General features: G+C 43.8%; 1 protein-coding gene across 3 annotated transcripts in view; it reads right to left on the bottom strand.

The window, feature by feature from the left end:
* Positions 1–1,877: 1,877 nt before the first annotated feature.
* The window catches only part of rhpn2 (rhophilin, Rho GTPase binding protein 2), a 63,887-nt gene continuing 52,574 nt past the window's right edge, over positions 1,878–13,190 (bottom strand). Inside the window, exons 13-16 of one of the 3 annotated variants that reach the window (XR_013789709.1) lie at positions 9,558–9,704; positions 7,683–7,841; positions 3,211–4,444; positions 1,878–3,139 (exon numbers count right to left, since the gene is read on the bottom strand). Coding sequence is in view for 2 of the 3 variants with exons in the window: in XM_079497899.1 (XP_079354025.1) it covers positions 4,169–4,444; positions 7,683–7,841; positions 9,558–9,704 (582 nt within the window). In the remaining variant the exon portion in view is untranslated. Of the gene's footprint in view, positions 3,140–3,167; positions 4,445–7,682; positions 7,842–9,557; positions 9,705–13,190 lie in introns of those variants that run through there. The other 2 variants (XM_079497899.1, XM_079497898.1) reach the window with 2 other exon arrangements.

The raw sequence follows: 13,190 nt of genomic DNA, 5'->3' as shown, positions 1-13,190 counted from the left end.
ATGAAAATTATTCCCATTTAGTTTCTCTTCCCTACTTGCAGACAAAACTAAACAAGGGTTGTTATTAAATACATTTTCTTTCTTTTTTTCTTTTTTTTATCCCACGATTTTGTAACCCATTTTTCACCCCTGTGTCAATTATCTAACGTGATCCTGGGCCCTACACACCCTCCGCCAACCTAGTCCCCATATATGGGGGACATGGGGAGAGCAACGGACTTGAACTCATGCTTCCTTCATGCCTGAGTGTCCAAGTTGCTCCTTTACACCTGACAGGGGGGAGTTATTAAATACATTTTCAATGGCCTTCAGGGCCGTATCTCAGCGGTCCGGGCACGTCCAAGTCTGGCAGTGTGCCGCGGGTTCCCGACGGCCTTCACTGCATGCCACCCCCCACCCCATGTCTCTCCCCATTTCCTGTCAGCCTACTGTCTGTCCCTCTATAAAACATATTAAATAAAGGCGAAAGCCACAATAAAATAAAATAATAAATAAATACATTTTCAAAATCATATAACAATATAGCTGCTGTGAGTAGGACAGCAAAAAACATATAAAAAAAAGAAACTGTCAGAACTGGCCTATAATTATAGTATAAATTTTCATCAGGTGTTTGCTAGATTACTGTAATCCTGTATTTAGATGCTTGCCTTTCTGAATTTAACCCACAGGGGGGCAGTATAAGGCTACATTATACATTAGGCTATCATTTGAACATGAGATAGATTTTTCTAGACAGCATTTTAACTTGAGCATATTAATATACCTCGCTGTCTATACAAGTCGTCATCATCAGTCAGTTGTCATCCTTTTAAAACAACCAGTTTCTTTTCCAATGACCAGGGGGAAAGAATGTCCTGACAACAATGTACATTTATGGACTTCTACTACTATTTTTTAGACATTTGGCCCTCACAAGTAACTGTATACACAATACACGCACGCACGCACGCGCGCGCACACACACACACACACACACACACACACACACAGATTCTCAGATTGCACTCATCAAGCTCTTTGAAACCTTGTATTTGGGACTTAATTTTATTATAGAATAATAAACACACACACACACACACACACATGCGCGCGCGCTATAGTGTGACATCATTGTTGGCCGAGCGTGTAATCCCAGTGAGACCACAGACATCTAAAGTCTATTAGTCTCCACAGACCTTCAACCAGACTCTCGCTCAAATTCCCAAAGGCAGCAAAAACACACATATTTCCACATGCGTGGACAGTAACGTTTCTCTGGCCTCCGCTCCAGGTTTCAGACATAATAATGGTTGCTCCAGAGGGGATTATAGAGTCATATGCTCTCGTCAAACAGATCCTGACTCGGTGTACTAAACAGTTAAACCCTGTGTTCATTTAAAACCCATTTAGGCCTGAAAAAAACGCTCTGAAAGAATATATATTCAAAGATTTGTGCTGCATTTTTACTATTTTTCAAAAATAGCAGACCTACAAGCTCGTAGCGCGCCACTCGGTGGCGTGCTATGAGCTTGTAGATCTGCTATTTTTCAATAGCTAAAGTATAACATAATGCTTAGTTAAAACACCAAAAGGGGTTCCCGTCTAGAATGAGTTAACTCTTGACAAATGTTTGTAAAAATGTAACTATTGCAGCTATAGTGTTGGCCTGTTGGGGAACCAAAACCTAAGAATTGTACTGTACTCACACAAGATGTAACAATAACAACATTGAACAGATTTGTGCTGCTTTGTTGACACATTCCTGTGGTTCCCCAAGGGACATTTGGAAAAAAGGTATATTGATTATATCTTAAAAATAACGGAGAAAATATACTTTTCATTTGATATTCCTTATAATGAATGGATATAATCCTAAAACAAGAACATAGAGCAAGTTTGACTTTTATCCCCACTTTTATTGAGATTTAAAAGATTATACTGTACATACAAGAAGTTTACAACACAATGGAAACAATTAGCATCAGTAAAGCTTCCGTCTCCACAGCGGTAAGAACTGAGGGGGAAAATCATTAACGCAAACATTAGCTAACAAACGTTAGCTAACAAACATTAGCTCCTGTACAGACAGGACTACAGCATTCAGGATCAACATGTCAAACCACAAGCAAATAATCATAACAATGAGACAGTACATCATGTTTGGGAGAGAGGTGTGTGTGTGTGTGTGTGTGTGTGTGTGTGTGTGTGTGTGTGAGAAAGAGATTTCACTTAATACTTTATCACAGCATATTACCATAAAACCCATATGTAGTATTGCCCTTAAATTATCCTTCATTATAAAATGTATTCTTCGTTATAAAACAAATTTAAAGAAAATGGCACCTAGGAACCATGTGAAGTAAATAAACATTTAACCAATATTTTAAACTCACTACAGAAAAAACGCATCATTTTCTTAATGGGGTAATGGGATAAATACTTGTACTAACTAGGCTAAGAACTCATGACGTTTACACTGTAAAAATGGATTTTTACACAGAAACTGTTAGCAGTACACTACCGTTTCAGAAACAGACTTAGGAACACTAGAACAACAATGTAAAATCATTATAAAGACAAATACAAGGACAGTCTAAACACCAACATACATACATCACAAATTCACCTTTTACGTTTTTCCACACAACAAGTATATGCTTTTGCATTTATTTTTTTTATTTTTTTAAACTTGTCCATTTTCCTTCATCACATAAATTATTTGATTATCAAACATGTATAAATAATCTACTTTGTAGATAAAGAGATAAAGACCGACATAGCAGGGTGTCGGTCTGTTTTAACCCAGGTATATAGAGACCACAGCAACAAACATTGCCTGTGGGATTTTGATCCAACTTTTAATATAATGTGCATTGATTTGCTGTTACTGTCCTGGGGATGATGTGAATCCTTTCTGTAGACATGACATTCTTTATGAACCACACAGACAGACAGACAGACTGTCATGGCCTGCACACTGGGTACAGAGGTGAAACGAGCAACAGGCTTTAGTAGCATTTATGGCCAAACTTATGAAATCAAAAACATACTCACAACTCGTACCCTTTAACCCATTCAGACCGGACCTCAAAATTTAAAAAAAAATCTTTCTGAAATAAATGTTTTCACGATTTTTCAAAAATAGCAGACCTATAAGCTCGTAGCGCGCCACTCGGTGGCGCGCTACGAGCTTGTAGATCTGCTATTTTTCAATAGCTAAATTATAACATAATGGATATGTAACCACCAAAAGGGGTTTCCGCTCAAAATGGGTTAAACACAACAAAACTGGTTTCTTGGGATTGTCTTTGAGGGAGGGACCCTGCAGTGGACAAAGGGGCTTCTGAACCCCACATGCATCCTCTGTAGCGGCAGGCTGGAAAGAAAGGCATGGATTTGTGAAAGAACACCACCGCAGCTTCCCACATGTAATCTTGTTGGCCCAATGGCGGTTAGTTCCACAGCTCCCAGTGTGCTAGCTGTAGTTGTACTGGACAGATCCCAGTGGAGTAAGTAGCATCCATAGTTCTCAGTGAGCAGGTAGTAGGGACTTAATGTCTTGCTCATCGACACTTGGTTGTTGACTGGGGACACACTGGCTTACAGGACAATCTGTGGGACAGTACGCTTACCAAAATACAAAAACCATCGTTTCTCCGTGATGTGTCCCAACTCAAGTTCACAAACGCCATCGACGACTTCCTTCAAAACCACATGAACGGTGGCAAAAACAAACAAACAAAAATAACGATATATAATATTTAGAGCAGCTTACAGCGCATTTGCATTTCATTATGTTTCTCACACAAACTCTCAGATTCAAACGATGGTCTCTAACCCTAACCCGTTTACATTACCAGAAGCATTGAAAACAGGGGTACTTACATTCCACTTAAACATCTGGAAAAGGCTGTTGAAGCCACAACCATAAGCCTGGTCAATATTCACAAAGATCGTTTAAATTGTTGTACTATATTGAAGCGGACTTGGAGAGTACCTTCTCACTGTACTGTATTGTTCTGGGTGGTACAATTATACAGTTCAGATGTATGGGAGAAATGTCCTATATTTAGACAACAGAGTCGAGCGGAACTTTCTGTACAGCCACGTCTGTTCCTTCAGTACTCAAAAGGAAATATACAATATATGACATCAGTTTCATCCCCCCCACCCCCCAGTCTCTAATTCAGTAGAGACTGCTGTCGTTGTAGGTGCTGTGACTAGGGAACGTGGGGCAGGGTTTGTTCCAGGGTAGCGACCCCGCAGCGCTGTGGCTGGTCGTGGGCAGGCTCAGCGTGCTGGCGCTCTTCAGCTTGTTCTTCAAGCCCCAGCTCAGAAACGAAGGCTTCTTGGTCACTTTGCGGGACGTCGTAGTGGAGCCGTTGTCGTCCTCGTCGATGGCCAAGCAGATCATGGAGTAGGTCTTGGGAAGGTTCCCGCAGAACGTGGCACTCTTCTGGGGCTGGGGTTGGGGGAGAAATGGGAGAGGTTTAGAAGGATGGTTAAGTAACGAGTCACTGGGGAGGTTGCAGAGGGGATGTAATGAAGTACTGAGAAGTATTCTTTGTGGGAATTAACAGCACATTTGACCAACTAGACCTCTGCCCGGCTGTAGAGCACAGAGTCACTAGACCGCTGCCCAGGCTGTAGAGCACAGAGTCACTAGACCTCTGCCCGGCTGTAGAGCACAGTCACTAGACCTCTGCCCAGGCTGTAGAGCACAGAGTCACTAGACCGCTGCCCAGCTGTAGAGCACAGAGTCACTAGACCGCTGTCCAGGCTGTAGAGCACAGAGTCACTAGACCGCTGTAGAGCACAGAGTCACTAGACCGCTGCCCAGGCTGTAGAGCACAGAGTCACTAGACCGCTGTCCAGGCTGTAGAGCACAGAGTCACTAGACCGCTGCCCAGGCTGTAGAGCACAGAGTCACTAGACCGGTGCCCGGCTGTAGAGCACAGAGTCACTAGACCGCTGCCCGGCTGTAGAGCACAGAGTCACTAGACCGCTGCCTGGCTGTAGAGCACAGAGTCACTAGACCGCTGGCCAGGCTGTAGAGCACAGAGTCACTAGACCTCTGCCAGGCTGTAGAGCACAGAGTTACTAGACCGCTGGCCAGGCTGTAGAGCACAGAGTCACTAGACCACTGCCCGGCTGTAGAGCACAGAGTCACTAGACCGCTGCCCGGGCTGTAGAGCACAGAGTCACTAGACCGCTGGCCAGGCTGTAGAGCACAGAGTCACTAGACCGCTGCCCGGGCTGTAGAGCACAGAGTCACTAGACCGCTGGCCAGGCTGTAGAGCACAGAGTCACTAGACCGCTGGCCAGGCTGTAGAGCACAGAGTCACTAGACCGCTGCCCGGGCTGTAGAGCACAGAGTCACTAGACCGCTGGCCAGGCTGTAGAGCACAGAGTCACTAGACCGCTGCCCGGGCTGTAGAGCACAGAGTCACTAGACCGCTGGCCAGGCTGTAGAGCACAGAGTCACTAGACCGCTGGCCAGGCTGTAGAGCACAGAGTCACTAGACCGCTGCCCGGGCTGTAGAGCACAGAGTCACTAGACCGCTGGCCAGGCTGTAGAGCACAGAGTCACTAGACCTCTGCCCAGGCTGTAGAGCACAGAGTCACTAGACCGCTGCCCAGGCTGTAGAGCACAGAGTCACTAGACCGCTGCCCAGGCTGTAGAGCACAGAGTCACTAGACCGCTGGCCAGGCTGTAGAGCACAGAGTCACTAGACCGCTGCCCAGGCTGTAGAGCACAGAGTCACTAGACCTCTGCCCGGCTGTAGAGCACAGAGTCGGAAACGATGGAAGTTGGAGATCCATGCCCCACCCGGCTATGCAATACCAGTTGTACCCGTGTCAGAGCACCCGTTCCACCCATCTGTCTGTGTCTCTTTTATGCCCATATTATGGAGATTTCTGTATCTGTCCCCTTTTCCCCATATGGAGTTCTGTGTCAGTCATGCCCAAATATGAAGTGTTGTGATGTCAGAACCTCCGGGAAATCTCTACTTACTGAGTGAGTAACCGGGACATTGATCACTGAAGAGTGGTTTAACCCATTTTGGGCGGGAACCCGTTTTGGTGTTAGCATTATGTTATGCTTTAGCTATTGAAAAATAGCAGATCTACAAGCTCGCTTATATCCATCGAAATAAGTAGTAAAGTGTGCCGCTTGGGATATTATTTACATTATGAAGAGAGGATATATACAAAAAAATTATAATTTTGAACAAAGGAAATAAGCAAATTAGCACAACACCCCAGTGCCCCATTCAATTCCCATTCAATTCAATGCAATTCATTTAGGGCTTATGGTAGGGGAAATAGCCAATAAGGAGCTTTTGCACAAAATAACACCTGGACCTCTTTGGTGGGGACGTAACAACTACAAAGAAAGGTAAGAAAGCCATTTGGTATGGAATTCTCCTTTAATTCAATCCTGCTTTCTAAATGCTCTCTCTCATTATCTTTGCCTCTGACCCATGGAAGGTGTTCTGTAGCTCCCGAGTCCCTCCTCAACACCGCTCCGCCACTACCCCCATCGCTCTCTTCTTAAGTTTTGTCACCTACTGTACTTTGATGAGAAGATTGATGATATGAGAAACTCTTTCTCCCATCATCCCCACTAAGTCATTGTTTTAACTCACCTAATGCTAACATCAATATATCAAGCCACATCTCCAATCCCCCAGACAAGGTCCTGGAACATGGTGTCCTCCATCAGACTGACGACCCATCATGTATATATCCCATTTTGGGCGGGAACCCCTTTTGGTGTTAACATTATGTTATGCTTTAGCTATTGAAAAATAGCAGATCTACAAGCTCGTATCGCGCCACTCGGTGGCGCGATACGAGCTTGTAGGTCTGCTATTTTTGAAAAATCGTGAAAATGTGCCTCAAATCTTGGAATATATATTTTTTAACTAAAATCTTTGCTTCCGGGGGGTCCCTGAAACAACATATTTTCAGATGGGGGTCGGTGGCCCAATTACATATAATTCTGGGGGTCCTTGACATGAAATATGGAGTACCACTGATACAGAAACATGAGGTATTTCAGAAAACTGTCAGAATTTAGAAGATTTTTTTTAAATTTCAACGTCAGGTCAAAATGGGTTAATTGAGACTGCATGAAATTCAAATGTGAAAGTTGAGAAAGATTAGGAAGGAAGGACATTTTACTTGGGAGATCTCTGTGCCCTCTCAACAACTTTACAAATAAGATTCATCTTTTGTTTTGCTTTATTTTTTATTTTGTATGCTGGTCATAGTTTAGTTTTACATAATGACCTATTGTTTAGTGTTTCTGTCCACTCCTGCACTATGAATGCTTTTTGGTGGGACATGTGATAAAACTTAAACATCACTTTTTCTCAGATCCTTCCGTTTGTTATATTGTAGCACTTCTTGTGGTCAAGGACATGATAATGGCTGACTCAAGGGAAAGTCTTTCCTGCTTGTGTCAGTGAGTGACAACCGTGTCGGGTAGATTGGTCCGGTTTTGGGTAGCCATGCACTACGTGACTACGTATCCGCCTATCCGGTGTCTTGTTAAGTGCTTGTGTTTCTCTATTACTACCTTTTCAGAAAACTGTCAGGATGTAGAAGACATTTTTAGAATCTGATCTCAGGTCAAAATGGGTTAACATTGCTGACCGAGTCTGCTAAAACGCCTGACGTGTAAACTGTCTTACCATGTTAGGGTAGCTCTCCATCATGCTGACGACACGGATGTCGACTCCTTCCTCCTCGTCCACGTCCTTCAACAGAGCCATCACCTCTCCGACAGCCATCCACTTACAGTCTGTGTCGCCCACGGAAACTATGTAGTCGCCTTCCTTCAGCCCGTTGGCCTGGCAACGCAGAGGAAAAGAACAATGTAAACAAACAATACTAGCTTTCATATTAAGCTTAGTGTCAAAAGTGTCTTATACCTGCGAATGGAAGTTTTAGCTAAGTATCGTGTATGTGAACTATATGTGCTAGTTTTTTTGGGCCATGCCTCCTGCCAAGGTGTCGCTGAAAAAAATGCTCCAGTGTTCTCCCTGGATACCCAGGGAGAACACCCTGCCTGTTCAGTCTGGATCGCAAAGCGTCACACACATTCAAATAATGTGTATTTTTATCTGTAGCTGGTAATGCAAGTCTGTAGGCTGCCTTTAGGGTGTAGGGTTGTCCAAAGTATGGATACATTGATACTTTTTGTTCGATACCACATTGAACCACATGAACCCTAGCGTCCCTAACTCCCTAGCATCCTTAACTCCTTAACCCATTTAGGCCTGACGTCGAAATTAAAAGAAAGTCTACTGAAAGAATATATATTCAAAGATTTGTCGAATTTTCCTGATTTTTCAAAAATAGCAGACCTACAAGCTCATAGCGCGCCACTCGGTGGCACGCTACGAGCTTGTAGATCTGCTATTTTTCAATAGCTAAAGTATAACATAATGCTTAGTTAAAACACCAAAAGGGGTTCTCATCCAGAAAGGGTTTTAACTCCCTAGCGTCCCCAACTCCCTATTCAGGGTTGAGACCATGTGTACTACACCGTGTAGATGTAGTGTTTCTAAAGACAGAGTTGAAAATAAACTGTATAATAAAACAGCATAATAAACTCATATTTGGATACACTTCTTTGTACAGTAGTTTGTGTGCAAATGTAATGCAGTTTTTTAATTGGTAACACTTGGGCTTAATGTGTGCCATGCAGTGTACTAGTATAAATATTGACAGCCCAGCCGTTTTTCTGTGCAGGACACTCTCTCTTCTCTCTTTCACTCCTCTGTGCGATGATTGGCCCAAATGTCACCGTCAAAGTCTGGGCAGAATGTATGTACTGTGTTTAGTTAAACAAACACTGTGGTGCACTCTGGACCCACTCTTCAAAACAAAGCTATTTTTTACTGAGGGCAAAACACTTGGCAAAAGAAGATGGGTGCTTCAAATTTGTGTGTGTTTGCATGTTCTCCCCGTGTCCCCTAGGGTAGGTACCCTCACATGTTCTCCCCGTGTCCCCTAGGGTAGGTACCCTCACATGTTCTCCCCGTGTCCCCTAGGGTAGGTACCCTCACATGTTCTCCCCGTGTCCCCTAGGGTAGGTACCCTCACATGTTCTCCCCGTGTCCCCTAGGGTAGGTACCCTCACATGTTCTCCCCGTGTCCCCTAGGGTAGGTACCCTCACATGTTCTCCCCGTGTCCCCTAGGGTAGGTACCCTCACAAAAAACATGCAGTAATCCTGGTCTCTAAACTGCCTCCCCCTGGCCAGCCGGGCGCCTGATGGAGGGGAAAGGAACTGGTAGGAATAACGTGTTCCTTCCACGCGCTACGTCCAACCAGGGAAACTGTAAAGGAGCAACTTGGACACTCAGGCATGAAGGAAGCATGAGTTCAAGTCCGTTGCTCTCCCCATGTCCCCCATATATGGGGGACTAGGTTGGCGGAGGGTGTGTAGGGCCCAGGATCACATTAGATAATTGACACAGGGGTGAAAAATGGGTTACAAAATCGTGGGATAAAAACGTAAAAACAAAAACGTGTGTGTGTGTGTGTGTGTGTGTGTCTTACAGCGGCAGGACAGAGGGGGTCCAGTGACACCACCTGAACAGGTGGTTCTCCCCTCAGCGTGAAGCCCAGGTCTCGATCCTGTGGACGGAGTAGGACGGTACGAGGAGCCGTCCAGCGCTGCTTGGCTGAGAACACAGACAGAGGACCCTGCACACACAAAGACAGGAGATATTGACTGATAGACCAAATAAAAATGCTCAGGAGCCCTTTCTGTGTGGAGTTTACATGTTCTCCCCGTGTCCCCTAGGGTAGAGTACCCTCACATGTTCTCCCCGTGTCCCCTAGGGTAGGGTACCCTCACATGTTCTCCCTGTGTCCCCTAGGGTAGGTACCCTCACATGTTCTCCCCGTGTCCCCTAGCTAGGGTAGGGTACCTTCACATGTTCTCCCCGTGTCCCCACCCTTACATGTTCTCCCCGTGTCCCCTAGGGTAGGGTACCCTTACATGTTCTCCCCGTGTCCCCTAGGGTAGGGTACCCTTACATTTTCTCCCTGTGTCCCCTAGGGTAGGGTACCCTCTCACAAACTACAAATCCTGGTCTCTAAACTGCCTCCCCCTGGTCAGCCGGGGCGCCTGATGGAGGGGAAAAGGAACTGGTTGGAATAACGTGTTTCCTTCCACGCACTACGTCCAACTGGGGAAACTCCCCCTATCGGGTGAAAACAAAAAGTGTCTTGGACTCCTCATGCATTGAAGGAAACATGAGGTCAGTCCGTTGCTCTCCCCAGGTTGGCAGAGGGAGTGTAGTACCCAGGATTACACTAGACAATTGACACTGGGTGAAAGCAATTTTAAGCTTAACAAAAATCGTGGGATTGACGGCAACAGCAAGTTTCCTCTACATTACCCTGTTTCACTCTTTCACACAGGAGATAACAATGGCGGTCATTGTAGAAATGTCTCCCTTCAGGTGCACAGTGAAATCCCCAGTGTTCATTTGTTTGTCCATTTATAATAACTCTGAGAATGTAGAAAATGTAAAGGACCCGTGGGAGAGTATTTGTGTCGTATGGTACGAGGAGGTGTGGTTTGGGCTCCCCGGGTAGATATCGCGGGGAGTGGCTTACACGTAAGTGGCGTGATAATGAAATGCCCAAATTTGGGAAATCACGGTTAAAGTTAAGAATTTTTTTTATGCCTTTAAAGGACCACTTCACCACTTTTCAACCTATCTTCATATAATAGGTATTCAGTAATAATCATGATAAAATGGCACAGTTTTTTTCTACTCTGTCTGTGTCTCATAGGAGGGCTGTGGGCAGTTTAGAAACCCGTCCACCAGTGACATCATCGATGGGGAATCCAAGCAAATAGAAACTGCAGGCTTCCTAGTCCTGAAAAGTTGCAATGCGAAAATGGAAGCCATCGTTCTCACGATAATGAAAATCTAAACATTTTTGTAAAAACATTTTTAAAAAACAATCTGCCTAACGATGATGTCACTGGAGGACGGTTTCTAAACTGCCCACAGCCCTCCTATGAGACACAGACTGAGTAGAAAAAAATGGTGCCATTTTATCATGATTATTACTGAGGACCTATTATATGAAGATAGGTTGAAAAGTGGTGAAGTGGTCCTTTAACCTCAGCATCATCGTTGTTGTTTCCTTTTGTGGTCTTTTAGCCAACTAACGAATTGCTTTGTATGCCTGTATGAGCCATGTTATTATGAGATACCTGAATTTCTTCTGGGAAAAAATAAAGTGTCAGTCTGGGGATGAATATAGTGTCCGTCTGTCTGATGCTCTCCCCTTCTAGTAGTGTTCTGGGCCTTGGGTTTGCAACAAGACACACACATAATCCTAAATCCAGGAAGACGCCAGCAGATGCAAGGTTTATGGCCGTTTGGGAATTATCGCACGGCAATCAGCAATGTTGGGATGGATATGGACTAAGTGCCCTGGTAGGACTGTGCATGACGCCTGACGTCGAAATAAAAAGAATATATATTCAAAGATTTGTGCCGCATTTTCACGAGTTTTCAAAAATAGCAGACCTACAAGCTCGTAGCGCGCCACTCGGTGGCGCGCTATGAGCTTGTAGATCTGCTATTTTTCAATAGCTAAAGTATAACATAATGCTTCGTTAAAACACCAAAAGGGGTTCCCGTCCAGAATGGGTTAAGTCTTACATAAAAACGTGTTGTACGACTGTGTATCTCTTTGACAAGATAGCCGATCTGCCAATTCAAAACGAGTCGCAACAATGAAGTATATTAAGCAATAGTACAATACTACCGTGTTTTATATTGCGAGCAATAAAAAGTGTACAACTGTGTGTTTGCACCCAGACTCTCTTCTGTGGGGAAAGAACCAATAGGTAGCAGACAATAGTCGTGCTACAACGTGCACCTATCGGTGTTGATTTCGTCGGCTAAAACTAAGACGAAAGATGTTCGTCGACTACTTTTCCTTTTTTTCACGGACGAAAACTAAATGGAAACTAAATGAAAACTAAGCTATGACGACTAAAACTAAGACTAAATATACTGACAACAAATCGTCAACAAATAAAAACTAGACTAAAATGTTAGGAAGGGACTTGTGGACTAGAGATCCAGTATAAGTCATTTTACACTTGGTTGCATGCTGAAAATAGCAGATCTACAAGCCCAGCTTGTAGATCGGCTATTTTCTTTCTGGCTATTTTCAGCGTAATTTAAGTGTAAGTGTAAAAACACTTGCTGACGGCATCAAGGCCCGCCAAAATACATTTTAGTCGACTAAACAAAATCTTCTGATATTTAGTCGACTAAAACTAGACTAAAACTAAAACATTCCAGGTGACTAAAATGTGACTAAAACTAAATGAAAACTATTCAAGGGACTATGACTAAAACTAAAATCAAAATGTGCTGCCAAAAACAACACTGGCACCTATCCAGCATCACACCTGATTTATACTTAAGTTGGTACTTGGTACCGTGCCATTTTGCACACAGAAAATAGATCTGCAAACTCACAATAGCGAACTTGCAGATTGGCTGTCTTGAGTCCACGACATCGGCACCACCAAGTATACGGTAAATCAGACTATAGTACGTACTGTAGTAGAAAATGCACGTATTCATACATTGATTTACTTCTATCTGTACAGAAACTATAGTAAAATACGCACATCACTTCGTGGAGGTGCTGGGTTCAAAAAGTGACATAGGAATCTGGTCAAATTCCTATGGAATCTGGTCAAATTCCTATGGAATCTGGTCAAATTCCTATGGAATCTGGTCAAATTCCTATGGAATCTGGTCAAATTCCTTCATCTGGTCAAACTTGTTTGACCAGATGAAGAGCCTTGGCTCGAAACGTTGTCAATAAATATACCTTTTGGAGCATATGAGTGTGCAGGTTCCCTTCTTTTTTCCTATACTTCTATGTGTTCATTTTTTAAGCAGATTTTGATTTAGTCTCAGTCTTCTGAATAACACACTGGTCTTAGTCTTTAGTCTTCTAAAATTGTTTACTTGCAACATAACCTGTAACCACTTGCAACCATTATTCCCAATGGCAGTAGCAACCCAGATTCGGCACAAACAAGGGACTAAATTATCTTCGCTCCTATGCCACCAAAAATGTGGAACGCCCTACCAACAGTCATTAAGACATGCAAATCCCTTGACTCCTTCAAAACTG

Source organism: Electrona antarctica (genome assembly GCF_951216825.1).
Source record: "Electrona antarctica genome assembly, chromosome: 3".
NCBI classification, from domain to species: domain Eukaryota; kingdom Metazoa; phylum Chordata; class Actinopteri; order Myctophiformes; family Myctophidae; genus Electrona; species Electrona antarctica.
The sequence above is the reverse complement of the archived record's forward strand: the minus strand, read 5'-3'. Positions and strand labels throughout refer to the sequence as shown.